General features: G+C 44.8%; 1 protein-coding gene across 3 annotated transcripts; it reads left to right on the plus strand.

Moving 5' to 3' along the window:
* The first annotated feature begins 9,892 nt into the window (after nt 1-9,892).
* On the plus strand, nt 9,893-15,078 carry LOC122672924 (ras-related protein RHN1-like). Of its 3 annotated transcripts, none has more exons than XM_043870427.1 (8): nt 9,893-10,098; nt 11,010-11,087; nt 11,184-11,351; nt 12,228-12,276; nt 13,392-13,465; nt 13,960-14,053; nt 14,559-14,692; nt 14,826-15,078. In XM_043870427.1, exons 1-7 carry the CDS (start codon nt 10,060-10,062, stop codon nt 14,657-14,659), a joined length of 603 nt encoding a protein of 200 aa, XP_043726362.1. In that variant the 5' UTR covers nt 9,893-10,059; the 3' UTR covers nt 14,660-14,692; nt 14,826-15,078. The 3 variants fall into 3 exon arrangements, with proteins under 3 accessions (XP_043726362.1, XP_043726364.1, XP_043726365.1); XM_043870429.1 differs by having other exon boundaries at nt 14,559-14,677; XM_043870430.1 differs by having other exon boundaries at nt 9,937-10,102.
* Nucleotides 15,079-15,489: the final 411 nt, after the last annotated feature.

The following is a 15,489-nucleotide window of genomic DNA, read 5'->3' on the forward strand; positions in this document are numbered from 1 at the left end:
CGATCACCGATAAGAGAAGGGTGATCGCCCATCAGGAAGAAGTAATCATCGTCCAAAGAGGAGTGAGAGAGCAAGCAGCCCGAAGTTCACACCGCTGAACACCACCAGGTCCCAAATCCTTATGCAGATCCAAGATCGTAACCTAATCCGATGGCCATGACCTACGCTAGTAGGACCTGAGAAACGCAACCCTAACAAGTACCGTCTCTTCCACAAGGACTACGGGCATGACACAAAAGACTGCTACCAACTGAAGAGGGAGATAGAAAGCCTTATGAGAGTAGGGAGTTTGGACAAATATGTGAAGGGAAGACGCAACGGCCGTTCAGGCCAAGGAGATCGAGGCTGTGATTGAGAACGGGAAGAGCCAAGAAGGGAAGAAAGAAGGGCAGACCGAGATAGAGAGAGAGATCGCGTAGAAGAGAGGAGAGATGTACCAGAACCAAGCGACACCAAGGAAGCCCCCATCCTCACCATACTCGGAGGGCCGGGGCAAGAGTCCACCAAGAAGGCCAAAGACCATGCTAGGTTCATGGGATTAGCAAAGAACCTAAGTAAAATAGCCAAGACCGAGACCGTGATCTCCTTCTCGGATGCAGACTTGGAAGGTGTGAGCTTTCCACACAAGGATACCCTGGTAGTACAGGTGGAGATAGCCAACCGACTAGTGCATAGGGTGTTGATAGATACTGAGGCGTCCGTGGACGTGCACTCATTGGAAGCCTACCGCCAGTTCAGATTTGGAGATGACCAACTCAAGCCAGAGCCCACCTACCTCCATGGATTCTCGGGTGCCACAGCCTCCATCAGAGGCACTATAGAGCTACCCGTCACCTTTGGAGAGCACCCTCGACAGGTGACCATCATGGTAAATTTTATGGTCATCAGGTCCGTGGTGTCATTTAATGGCCTCTTAGGGTGACCATCCTTGATAGCCCTTCGAGGCGTCGTGTCTCCACTCCACCTGAAGATGAAGTTCCCCGCTGACAACGGCGTGGGAGAAGTCTGAAGTGATTAGAAGAAGGCCAGAGAATGCTATGCCACCTTTGTGAAGAAGAACAATGGTAACACACGAGAAATGGCACTATGCATAGAAAGCCTGGTCAGTGACTAGAGAGATGGACTGACAGAGAAGAGAGGAAGGCCGGTGGAGGACTTTGTCCCATGGCCACTCAGTAAAGACGACCCTTCTAAGGTCGTACAAGTTGGCTCACTGTTGAGCGATGAACAAAAAGAAGAACTGGGACACCTCCTCCAAGCCAATATGGATGTCTTCGCATGGTCGACTACAGACATGCCAGGCATTCTCAGATCCATAGCAGAGCACAGACTGCATGTAGACCCCACCAGGAAGCCTGTCCAGCAGAACAGACAGAATTTTGCCCTCAATCGACAGGTAGCTATCAAAGAAGAGGTTGAGAAGTTGAGCCGAGCAGGGTTCATCTGAGAAGAGAAGTTCCCTACCTGGCTCACGAATGTGGTGATGGTACCCAAACCTAATGGGAAGTGGAGAATGTGCATTGACTATACTGACCTAAATAAAGCATACCCAAAGGATGAGTACCTACTACCCAGGATTGATTTGCTGATCCACGCCACCGTCGGACATGAGATGCTGAGTTTTATGGACGCATACTCCGGTTACAACCAGATCCTCATGCATGAGGAGGTTGAGTCTTACACCACATTCCAAACGGACAAGGAGAACTAATGCTACCGTGTCATGCCATTCGGGCTGAAGAATGCAGGGGCCACCTACCAAAGGATGGTCAATAAAATGTTCGAGGAACAGATCGGGCGCAACATGGAGGTGTATATAGAAGACATGCTCGTGAAAAGCGTCTAAGCCCATCAACACCTATCTGACCTAGAAGAGGCATTCGCGGTACTGAGAAGGAACCAGGTGAGATTAAACCCTGCAAAGTACGCCTTCGGAGTAACGTCACGAAAGTTCCTAGGGTGCATGGTCTCAGTACGCAGAATCAAAGCTAACACATCCAAGATCAAAGCCATCCAAGAGATGGCACCACCTCGGAAGGTCATAGAAGTACAGAGACTGAATGGAAGGGTCACCGCCCTTTCAAGGTTCGTGTCATGGTTAGGAGACAAGTGCCTACAGTTCTTCAAGACATTAAAAAACCTCTGAAGTAAAAAAGACTTTGCATGGACAAAGGACTGTCAAAAAGCATTCAAGGAGCTGAAGGAATACCTGGAGAATCCACCACTACTGGGGCGACCAGAACCCAATGAAGAGCTATATATCTACCTGGCTGCGACCCCAATCGCGGTGAGTGCGGCACTGTTGAAGGAAGAGGGTAAGATACAGAGACCCATCTATTATGTCAGTCATGTATTGATTGACGCAGAGACCAGGTACACAAGGATCGAGAAGGTAGCCTATGCTCTAGTGATCGCGGCTAGGAAGCCACGGCTATACTTCCAAGCCCAGTCCTCACCGACCTACCACTGAAGAAGGTACTGCATAAACCAGACGTCTCTAGACGATTGGTTGGCTGGGCAGTAGAGTTAAGTGAACACGACATCAAGTTCCAGCCCCGGACGGCCATCAAAGGCCAAGCCTTGGCAGACTTCGTCGCTGAATGCACCCTACCTGAGATGTAGAGGGACCAGACGAGCATGATCGAGGATCATGGGAGATGTATGTGGATGGTTCGAGTAACACCACAAGAAGCGGGGCTGGCTTCATACTCACCAGCCCCGAAGGATTTTGAATCCAGTATGCTCTCCGTTTCACCTTCCCAGCATCCAACAACGAAGCAGAGTACGAGGCACTACTGGCTGGACTTCGGGTGGCCAAAGATATTCAAGTCACACACCTATCTATCTGGAGTGACTCCCAGCTAGAGGTAAATAAGGTGACTGGAGAGTATGAGGCAAAGGTTGAGCGAATGGTGTCATATCTAGCACGTGCTCAGGAATTGATCGGGGGGTTCATGAAGTTCGAGATAGTTCGAGTTCCCAGGATCGAGAACACCACCGCCGACACCCTGTCCAGGCTAGCCAATGATGAGCTCCGCAACCTAGCCAATGCTGTCTACGTCGAGATATTACATGAGCTAACATACCAGGAAAAGCACGTTAATGAAATCGAAGAGGGACCTAGTTGGATGGATCCTATACTAAACTACCTATAGAATGACGTCTTACTAGAAGACAAGGTCGAGGCGAGAAAGATAAGGAAGAGAGCTACAAAGTACACCATCCTGGACAGAGTACTGTATAAGAGGGGGGCCACAGCACCACTGCTTCGGTGCCTAGGACCCAAAGGAGCACAGTATGCCCTGGCAGAGGTGCACGAAGGGATCTACGGAAGCCATATGGGAGGAAGAGCTCTAGCCTATAAAATCCTCTATCAAGGACTCTGCTGGCCAAGAATGTAAGAGGAAGCAATACAGTACGTCAAGGCTTGCGAGCAATGTCAATTATTCACCCCAGTACCCCATCTACCCGCCACCAAACTGACATCGATCCTCAACCCCATTCCCTTTGCCATGTGGGGGGTGGACATCTTAGGGGACTTCACAGCAGCATCAGGCAACCGTAAGTACTTGGTGGTTGCCATAGACTACTTCACCAAATGGGTAGAAGCTAAGGCATTGGCCAAAATCACAGAGAATGAAATGGAGAAGTTCGTCCGTGACGACGTCATCTATAGGTTTGGAGTGCCAAGGATACTGGTCTCAGACAACGGGAAACAGTTCAACAACCCCAAGTTCAGAGCCTTCTGTCAGAGCTACAACATTGATTATCGGCCTGTTTCGGTAGCATACCCACAGGCCAATGGTCAGGTGGAGGTAACCAACAGAACCCTACTGGATGGAATCAAGAAAAGGCTGGAAGGAGCCAAAGGAAAGTGGGTCGAGGGACTACTAAGCGTTCTGTGGGCATACCGCACCACAGTAAGGACACCCACAGGAGAAAGCCCATTCCGCCTAGCGTATGGCACAGAAGCATTAGCACCAATAGAGGTCCTCGCCATGTCTCACAGGGTATTGCACTTCAATGAATGCACCTACACAGATGGATTACGAGCAAACCTGGACTTCCTAGATGAGGTACGAGAGAAGGCACTACTGAGAAACGTGGCATACCAGCAGTGAATAGCCAAGTACTACAACACTAGGGTGCGAGAGCGCTTATTCCATCAGGGGGACCTAATCCTACGGAGGGCAAGTGCATCACAGCCAAGGAAGGAAGGAAAGCTATCAACAAACTGGGAAGGACCTTACATAGTTTCCAAGTAGATACGTTCAGGGACATACCGCTGGAAAACTTTGAGGGGTAAGAAGGTAGACCGTACCTGGAACTCAGAACACCTGAAGAAGTACTATCAGTAGAAGTAACAACAATAGAGCAGCACCACCACCAACAGTAGTAGTAAAGTAGTAGCAGTAGTGGTAGTGGTAATAGTAGTAGTAGCAGTAGATGGCATTACTGTTTCAAGAATAATTTGAAAATTTTTATTTGAAGAGTTGGTTTCGGGAATACTCGTCTTCTTCCACTACTCAATCGAATCACTGCCACCACACCAAGGTGCAATGCCACCAAGGCCCGTTGGCCACCAAGGTCCATTGATCACCAATCACCAAGGCCCGTTGGCCACCAAGGTCAGTTGACCACCAAGGTATAATGCCACCAAGGTCCGTAGATTACCAAGGTCCGGGAACCATTAAAGCAACAGGTCACCAAGTTTAAACAACTGCTGAGGACGATAGACCCCACACACACGTCAACCATAAAGTATAGTATGATGAAGAAGATAAGAAGTTAACTACTCATAACAAGAGAAGAAGGTCACAGTAATCACGTGGTTCAGAATTCCCAAGTTCAATAGGCCATATACACAAAAAGTCAAGAAACCTCCGCTGGGGGAGTTACATCCTCCTTTGGAGGAGAAGCCATCTCTGCCTCAGGAGGAGGTGTCACACCCTCCTCCACAGGAGCAATACCCTCATCCGGCTGGGTGACCCCCTCCTCGGGCACCACAGTGATCTCCCCCATCGGGACATCAGTGGTCACAACAACGACTGAGGTCAGTGTCGCAACACCCACAAACCGTGAGAAGTCATAACCAGGAGTCTCCTCAAGGACATAAGCGGCCAAGTCCTGGATCCCCGCATCATATATCCCCTGGTTCTCCTTGTAGAACCAATCCATGAGCTTCAAAGACTGCTTATACTCCTGCTTGCCAAACTAGGCTAACTCCACCTCATGACCCTGCCTCACATCTCGAAGCTCCTCCTCTAAGGCACGGATCCGGGCTGAACTCTCAGCCTCCATAGTCACACTCCGGGAAGACATAGCCCCAAGCCCCTCAGCCATCCTCCTCAGTCGAACGGCGGCCTCCTCTCAGGCGACTCGGTGCTCCTAGAGCTCCCTCTCCATACTACGCAGCTTGTGAGCTGCTGGATCTCCTGGAATGCCTTCTGCTTAAGACAGAGTACCGCCTCAATGGTGCGATGCTAAACCTGTGACCAACAAGAACATCACAAGCCCATCACATAAGTATACTGAAATAAAAATGGAAGAAGTCTGATTCACCGAAGCCATATCCTGATAAAGAGCATGCACCATAACCGAGTCACTCATCCCCTGCAGGGCCGAACGCTCTACAGAAAGCCTCCCCCGGTCCAACCACTCCTGGGGTACACCCATACTAGTCAAGACCACACCCTCCTAAAGCTCCCAAGGAAGCACCAAAGTAGGAGTCAGCGGGCTGACAGCAGATGGAGGTAGCGGATCAACAGAAGTACCAGCGGAAGAGGAAGCCACCCCCTGCGTTGCAGCAGGAGGGAGAGTAGACGGCCTCGAGGCCCCAGCAATAGGCTTCAGCTTCAGAAGGATAACTCGCGGACCACTCCTCGTGTCACTGGGTGGATCAGGGCCCCCTTTTCGCTTGACACCAGCAAAGGAAGGTCTAGAGGTCGCGGGAGCACTCCCACCAGAAGATGAACCGTCCTGAGCGGCTCTCTTCTGCAGGTTGGCACGGAAGACGTTGATGTCCGACCGAAGGTCCACTACATGGCAACATCCAATGATAGATAAAGTCAACAGCCAATACACTAAGAGAAGAATGCAAGCATAAAGATCAAGTATAGGGTACAGTAGTCTTATCAGGACTCAGTCCAAAGAAATAGGAAGGCCTCTGAGTCCAGCTCCTGCACGTTGAATGGATCATGTCCCAGACACCGCTTGAGGGAGTCACCCTCAGAATCACTCAACTCAAGGCCATGATTGACCCTCTTGAGATTGATAACCTCCTAGGTAGTCTGCAGTGAGCATCGGGGGACCGTAGAAAAAAAGAAGCAATCCTTCCAATACTTCACTGAACTAGTAATCCCCTTGAGGAGCTCCAAAGTGGCATACGGTCCCTTGAGGACGCAATGAGCGAAGTAACAACATCCACCGTCCCCCTTCTTCAACAGGTAAAAATACAAGAAAAGGGGAACAGTGGTGGCACACCCCATACGGGCGAAGTACACATAAAAGCCCAAAATGACCCTCCAGGAATTGGGCAATACCTGCCCAGGGGTGAGGTGCCAGTGCTCTAACACTAACTCAACAAAACGAGGAACAGGAAAGCGAAGACCCTGGAGAAAGAAAGTGCGGTAGAGACAGATCTCGTCCGCTCGGTGAGAGAAGGCATAATCGTTGGGTGCGGGAATACGAAGCACAACAGTCGATGGTACTCCTGACGAAGGGAGACCAAATCTGAAGGGGTTAAGATACTGGCAACATGACCCGACCTACTAGCGGCGCCAGCGGCAGCAGGCGCTACCCTAGAAGACCTAAGACCTCTACCAAGGCTAGGGGTGCTGGAAGGTCCCACTTCCCCATCACTAGCACTAGGGGAAGGCACTGAAGATGGGGTACCCACAGGAGAAGGCGACCCAGAGGAAGGCTCCTCCGAGGATCCAACCACGACCGTGGTAGGGTCAGAGTCACTAGAAGACGACATGAACAGCACTGAGGTAGATTACTTACTCAGAGAGTGATCTCCCCCAAAGGCAAATGGCCGACGCAAGAAGGAAGAAGGCAAGCTGCAATAGTTAGCCAACAAATCCATGAGAGAGATAAAATTTTTTTTTTTTTTTACTTCAAATGGATAGGCGGACGCGACCTCAAGAGGGCAAGCGGGCACGACCTCAGGTGGACGAACGGCCCCAAACATAGAGACAGGTGAGACCTCAGACGTGACCTCGGGCGCGGCCTCAAGCACGACCACGGGTGCAGCCTCTAGCATGACCACTGGCGTGGCCTCTAGCGTGACTACGGGCACAGCCTCTAGCGCGACTAAGGGCGTGGCCTCAGACGCAATCGCGGGGTACGACATCGGATGCTACCACGAGTGTAGACTCAGATGGGTCGGGCCGACATAGGCCCAGACGGGACGTAGCCTAGGGCAAAATCTTGAACAAGTGCAACCTATGAACATAACCACGACGGGTGTGACGTCAAGTCACAAGTAATGAGCACAAGCACCAAGGCCAATGGCCAAAGAAGGACAAGAAAGCCAGCAAGGAGTCACACTACCCTATGTTGCTTAAAGATAAACACATGGTGGGCACCAAAAAGGTAAATGAAAAAATGTATGCAAGGAAGAGACAAGATTTCAAAAAAGGTGGAAAGCAAAAAGCAAGAGAGAGAGGAGGAGAAAAAGTGAAAAGTGAAAAAGGATGAGAGAAGAAGAGAGACATATACCTACAAAAAAGAAAACAAAAAGAAGAAGGAAAAGTGTAGGAGGAGAGGTTTGAACCTACAACCTCTCCCACCTCACCAGAAGATTTATGGGCATGCCCCTCAAGAGAAGCATATTCGCGGAAAACCCCTCACTACATGAAAGCATTACTCTCTTGAACACTCCGTTCCAAGAGAGTGGGGGGCAAGTGATAAACCCAAGATTATACGAACCAATCAGAGGCTGCCACATGACACGGTCCAAGAGGTGACCCATTCTAGAACCAGAGAAGAACCAACTCGGACATAAATCACAAGGAAGATTACAGGCACGACCCCCACGGGCTCGGCCCCACCCGCAGGCGCTACCCCATGGGCGTGGCCTCCTCTCCCCAGGCACGACCTCCACCATGGGCGTGGCCTCATAGGCACGACCTCCACAGACATGACCTACGTGGACGTCGAGGCACCTAGCCTGTGATCCAGTCATCACTATAGACGTACGCCACCTCCAGGACTCTAGGCCGCCGCCTAGAAGTCACGTCACCCAGACGGACTCAAACACCAAAGGAGCTATCACCATACACGCATGTATCTATCTATTAAGGATTCCAGCACCGCTGGGACACTCCCTCTAGTAGGGAGACGACCAACCAAGGAAGAGCCCTGCTACCCAGGGTCTCTATCCACCACATGGATCACTCTCCATCAAACTGGGACTCTCCACGCCGCCATACTCTACTATAAAAGGGAAGGTATTCTATTCCCTTAACCCATCTTGAATTCTACTATTCATCTATTTGCTCAGAGAGATCTGACTTTGGCATCGGAGAGTCCTAGGCCAGAACCACACCGGTTCTCTTTTGTCACCCTTGGTCCTTTTGCAGGTGACGACATTCGAGGGGCCGCTGAGCGATTTCTTGACGCAACAACACCATCGCACCACAACCAAAGGTCGATGCAACAACAAATTAACTGTCGTTGCCTAGAGTTCTACTCTGTTGCTCTGTCATTGTCGGGAGAGGTTTGAACTTGTGAGTCTTGTCTTGGTGAAAGCATCGTCAACACCATTGCAGTTACATCTATAGCCGACTTCACCCCTTGTGTGAATCAGCCGAAGGCCAGGGTCCTTCTTTGCATCTCCGCTATGGGAGATCTACGTCAGTAGATCTAAGCTCTCCTCATCGCTTCACAGATTTGCTTGGTGATGGAACTCATCATCTGCCCCTCCATGGCATTATGCTGAAAGCTCTCTTTCTTGAAGAACTGTGCTACCTTTGTCGATGCCGGAGTTGGAAGAGTAGCTCGGAGAAATTCTTGGTCAAACCCACCTACAGTATAGGTTGCTAATGCAGTACAGGTGGCAAGTGGGCACAGAGTTATGGTGGGACCGGATTGGTTTTTGGCACGTGTCCACCCTGTGTTGTCTGTCATGCCTCCACTAGGGGATTCTCAAATTGGCTGTTTGACCTGTATTTCTAGGGAAGTTATCAGTTTTAACCATTTTAGCTCAGAAGGTCCTGTCAATGACATGTAAGACACTAAGACTATGTTCCATTGAAATCTTGTCTAACTCATGTCCTCTATCTGAATGAATCTCTTTTCACCAAAAAATCACAGGCAGAAAAACTAATCATTTTATTTTTTGGGTCGGTAAAAAACAAAGGGCTTACCATTAACAACAAAAGAACATGTTTTGTCAGAAATAATCCAAATGCATATAAAATGAAACTAGTAATCTACAAACATCTACATTTGTGCCGATACCAATTTCCCATTGATGGATGGATTGTGAATCTGCAAGATGTTGAACATGCTTCGCTTCCTTAGTCTTTTCGATGTTCTCGATCACTGGAATAGCGACCAAAGAAAGTATCAAATCTGCTCGGCTCTTGAGATTTGAGAAAGCTAACAGTTCAAACCCAGGCTTCTCCGGCGTAAAAGCCTTTGTTCTCACTCTTTCGCTTGCTTCCTTCTCTTCCTCAGTTCCTCTTAGGCGACCAAATCTCCAAATTCCGATGCCCAAAGTCCAAACGAAGCCTCCAAAGCATATGAAACACAAAAAAATGAATATAAAGTGATAAAAGCAACGTACAACTCTGGGAAGTGCGAAAAACCTACTAGTCTTCCCTCGTCATACCTACCAGTCTCTTTCCTTCCTTCCTCTTCTCTTTAATTCTTATTACCGTACTTGATATTACATGGATAATGGATTAGACCACACCCCATTTTATCTTCCCTTTAATTGGGCATCGTTTTCTTCCATTTCTTTTTTGTTCCAGTAATCTAATCCCCCTCTCCTTCCCCTTTTCTGATCTTTAATCTCTGGTCGCAACCGCAAGCATCCGTTGATCCATACGCATGGCCAGAACGGGGAATAAAAACATACATGCAAAGCTGGTGGGTATGTCTTCCTTGATGATTCCCTTATGATTTTCATTCCCCTGTTTTAAATTTGATTCTTACCTTTTGTCTTCTTCTTTACGCATGAGTCTCCTTATCAAATTTCTGTAATTACTATTTTTTCCCTCTTTCCCTTTTTCCGTATTGCTATCTGACTTAATGGGAATGATAAATGTGAGCAGTGTTTGTTTCTGGAAATTCTGGAGTGCTTTGCTCAAATGGAAAAAATATGGAAACTGAATACCTTTAAATGGGTCTTGCAACCTGAGTTGTGTGCCTGTTTGTTTAATTTGAATGTTGTTATATGCCGTAGTTTTAGAACCCTGATGGATTAGGGGAAGAACTGCCTGTGAAGTAAGATGGCTTTTTGGTAGTGTCCCATCCCTGCCTTGCATTTGCAGCTGTTGTTAATCTATTTGACTAGGAAATCATTGCATAATAAACCAGGCTCATTGAGAGGGTGATCTTGGGAGGTGCTGTCATTTCTTGATTTGTTTTACTTGTTCAGCATTCTCCGGATATCACTTCTACCATCTAACCAGTGTACATCATAAACTACCAACTCATGAGCTGTTTGGTGTTATGGAGAATTATATTGTTACCCAGAGTCCGTACAATATCTGGGTATTCATCTGTTTTCATTTCATCCCTTTTGGAAACCTAATTCATCTATTGCTTTTGTTGTTTTTCTCAGGTCTTAATATAGAACTCGTCCAATACAATAAGAAGAAAGATAACCACAAAAAATGAGCTTGTCTTGATTTTTTCTCTTTGTGATATGTTTTGTTCTGTGTGATTGAATTAGTAAATCTTACCCTCTTCTTTAATGTTTGTGATAAATAAGCACATGGGACGATGGCTTCTAAGCAATCAAAACATATTTGTGTTTTTTCCCCCTTTTTTACCAGGTTTTTCTCGGAGACATGGGAACTGGGAAAACTAGTTTGGTATTAAGATTTGTCAAAGGCCAATTTTTCGATTACCAGGTCCACTTTCAAACGCTACTTCTTTTATTAGACTTTCCTTCTTTCCATTCCATTTTCCTTTTAGTAGAGAACGCTTGACATTGTTTGAAGCTGCAGGAGTCAACCATTGGAGCAGCCTTTTTTACTCAGGTATTATCATTAAATGAAGCCACCGTGAAGTTTGATATATGGGACACAGCAGGACAAGAAAGATATCATAGCTTGGCTCCTATGTACTATCGTGGTGCTGCTGCCGCGGTTGTGGTGTATGACATGTCAAGCATTGTAAGCTGTCCACTAAACCTCTAATAGTATCCCTTTTCATGTCTAGAGCAGGGTTTCTGGTGTTCATTGTTCATACTGAAATCTGTGGTATAGACTAAGGGCAGTGTTATGAACCAAGGGGGCATGATCCTCTAAAATTTAAATACTTTTACACAATGGCCTTCTGGTTTTGTTAAAGAGGATAATGACTTTTTAAATGTTATGATGATGGATTAGAACACTAACATTTGATGCTTCAAGTAATTAAAACCTTCTCTTTTTCACATTCTGTTGAAAGGAGTTGCTGAGAAGTCTAAGTTAAAATTTTCTGAGCGTTAGACACAACCATGTGGTGTCATACATGCTGATTCTGTGAATGCTTATAGACCTTAGCATTCTCTGAAGTTAGTGTTATGTCTTTCTCCATAGCTTACATAGTGTAATAGTATAAGTGTATAGCATAACTTCTCTGCAATGAATGAATAACTTAAAATTGACTTTGAATAACCTAAAGATGACTCACAAAATTTGGATCCAATCTTATGTCTCCACTCTTAGATTCTTGATGAATGGCAATAATCTGCATTTGGACATTCGTTGAAAAATCATTATTACGGTTGTGAGAATTTGATGATGAAAGTAATAATAATTTTCATCTATGCCTGGACATTTAGTGAATCCTGGAATATGCAGAGGTATGTTATTCTTGGATGTTTATAATATCTTTGTATTGTAATCCTCAGATTATTCCAAGGGCTTGACACAACACATATCATCTGATTCTTGTAACATGCCCTTCAGTGCTTATTTGTCTATAGATGGATCATCTTTCACATGGTCAATTTTTTCATTTTTTTTTATGAGGAATGCATATTATAACATGTGTTCTGGCTTCAGGATTCATTCGTTAGAGCCAGAAAATGGGTTCAAGAGCTGCAAAGACAAGGTACTCATTGTTATTTATTTATCTTTTGTCTAGATAGGTGGACAGATCCAGTCTCATATGAACAGAATTAAACTATTAGAATCCGTAAAATAGTGATAATAGGTGGAAACTATGTCTACATATCCTCATTTTTGACGATTCATCGGATATCAATACTAAGCATATACTGCACCTTCTAAAATAGTATAAATGTGTTGTCTTTTGGAGGGGAAAAAATATGTTGGTCAGTACATTATCTTTGGATGCATCTCTATCGTAACTTTCTCTTTGGATATGTTCCTTTTTTATTTTTCTGTTCCATGTCTCTGAGGGAATTAAAAAATAACTCTTAGTCTGCTACCAGAGCCAATAAAGATTCTAAGTTGGTGCCAATTCACCCAGTTCAGCTTCAAAATCATATTTAACTTGCTCTAACAAGGCAGGGTCACTTCAACTTGTTTTTGAAATTATTGGATATTGATTATGCAATTGTGAGAGGAGAAATTGAACTTCATTAGTTCAATGTAATTTTCTCTCTAGTATTCATTCTTATCCTCTCTCATAATCTTCTTGTCCCCTACTTCTATGTTCAACTTCTTGGATGGATTGGGGGAGTGAAGTCTCTAAGCCATGTCATTGTAAATTCGGAGTTGGGTCTTCAGTAAGAGTCTTGTCCTGCTGAAGGTCATGTCATTCAAGTCTTCTTTTGATCCCTTATTCTTTCCCTTTCATTCATTTACCTGCATAAATATACCATAGATGCCGTACTTCTTTATCTTTATGTGGAAGAAACAGTGTTAGTTCTTGGGTTTTACCTAGGAAGTGTTCTGCAAGGATATCTGATGGAAATTGCCTTTACGATATCTTATATGTGCCTTCTATCATACCTTCTAGGGGTATAATCTCTTGACTTAACAAGAAATTCTACCTGTATTAGGAGCATCCCTCAACCAAAGGGTTGCTAACTGATACATGTTGATGGAGGGCAGTTTGCTCTGGCAAGTCAACTAAGGAGAACGTATTCCTAAATTTTAATATCACAACTTGGTGGGCACTTAAATTTGTTGCATGGATGCAGTGGGTATGTTAATCACAGTAAACTAATTTTATAGATTTTGCATGTTAAATTATTCCAGGGAATCCGAATTTGGTAATGATATTGGCCGCGAACAAGGCTGACTTGGATTCTAAAAGACAGGTGGAGAATGAGGTATTTCCATAAATGCCCTTGATTTTTTATTTTTATGTTATATTCCTTGTTTTTCTGCCCTTCATGTTTTAAAGCTGTTGATTTAAGGAGACCGGAAACAATAGTGGGCAGTTGGCAAGTTTACTACAACAGAGGTTGTACCATCGTTGAGTAGTTGACTTGAAAAATGAAGCCATTCAAAGCTGGTGAAATTAAAGTTGATGATGTTGATGCAATATACTCAGATTCTAAACCTGGCAACAAATCATAGCATATGTGTTTTAGCTTTTGGGAGCTTTCCTGGCATTTTGTGTCAAATGGAATGTACTCTAGTGCCAAACATTAATAATGTGATTCTAAATGTTTAGCAGCTCTACTGGAGGGTGTCTAAACTAGTAAATTGATTAGTCTTGCTTGTACATTTTATTCTTTGGTAATCTTTCATAATTTTTGCCTTTTTAGTTTGAAGTTACTGATCAAGGACAATTCCTGGATCTTTCAATTAATTATTGCAGGAAGGTGAGAAATATGCTCAAGAAAATGGGTTGTTTTTCATAGAAACATCCGCAAAAACTGCACAAAATGTTAATGAACTCTTCTATGAAATAGGTAATTTTCTTACTTTCTAAAAGAAAAGCTGACTGTGAAGATGGGTTATTGTATACATCTAAACATTTGATGCTGATGGAGGCTGGTGGACCCACCAGCCAATAGTTCTAGCTTGTATAATGCCTGTGTAAAACAGCAACCCATTTATATGACAGTCATACATTTGGGCTCTTTCATTCATTTGAGCCTACATAACAAGTACACGGTTTTTCAAAACTTTCTCAATGTCAGACACACTGGACCAAAAACCTGTTTTTGTGATGCCAAATTTTGTAACAATTAACAAAATTGTAATGTCCACAATGAAATCCTTGGAATGTATTATGGTTCTTTCCATTAGGCAGGCTATCAGCAGTGGAGATCTTCTTACTGGGTTGAATGTATATAGGTACTTGACAATAGACCTTTAATTAAGGGTCTAATGCTGGGGTCCTTAAATGCTTTGCATATTCCACGTTCAGTATGTCCTTGCTTTCTGAGATCTCAATATATGTAATCTTTGCAGCAAAGCGATTGGCAAAAGCTTGCCCTCCACGCTCTACTGGGATAAATCTGCACAATGAAACACAAGAAAGGGGAAGAAGACTATTTTGTTGCTCAGGGTGACAGCTACCAAGTCAAGAGGTTTATCTTGGGCATGTAATATCTCAAACCACTCTTTATCATGTGATGATCATGAAAGTTTTTGGAGATAACTGATTTATTTGTTGCAAAATCTGGGTCATTTGATTTGCCAAAGATTTAGATTAATTCTAACCGTTCCTTGTACCAGGTACTTCGTTCAATTATATGCAACTCCATATGACGCTGCCTTGCTTGAGAACGAAGAGCGTTGTGGCTGATCAAAATTCAATGGCTGAGTAACAAAAACACAGTGCTTGTCTTGCGATTACTCGTATGAACAATCCAACATTCCTTAAACAGCTTGGTGAACCTTTTTACATGGTTTACATTTTACTTTTGTATGCCTCCAAAACTAATTTATTTTATTTCTCAATAATTTAAGTTACTGTTTATTTATTCTATTCATGTCTTTTTTTTTTTTTTTGGGTGGGGGTAGGGGGGGGGGTCAACTCAAGCTTCAAGTTTTATTTATTTTACACTGATATATAAACTCCTTATATCGATCAGACTTCCCTGCTTGTTTTCCTATATTCATTTGTAATGACTCTGACCTAGACTGGACAAACACTACCCAATTTTCTGCTTTTGCAGTGCAAGACTCTAGGTCATGGTTTCAGTTTGTTTATTAAGAACGTGTGTTGTGCTCCTATATCTGATATGATAACCATACAAGGTTATCTGGGTACTTGAGTCTAGGATTGCATATCACGATTTCAAGAATCAGGGTCATCAGAATTGGCCAGAGGCTGATCCGGCTCATTCAATCCTTGTATGAAAAACCCTTGATGCCAAGAATATACTGATTCCGGGGC

Source organism: Telopea speciosissima, chromosome 8 (assembly GCF_018873765.1).
Source record: "Telopea speciosissima isolate NSW1024214 ecotype Mountain lineage chromosome 8, Tspe_v1, whole genome shotgun sequence".
In the NCBI taxonomy this organism is placed as follows: domain Eukaryota; kingdom Viridiplantae; phylum Streptophyta; class Magnoliopsida; order Proteales; family Proteaceae; genus Telopea; species Telopea speciosissima.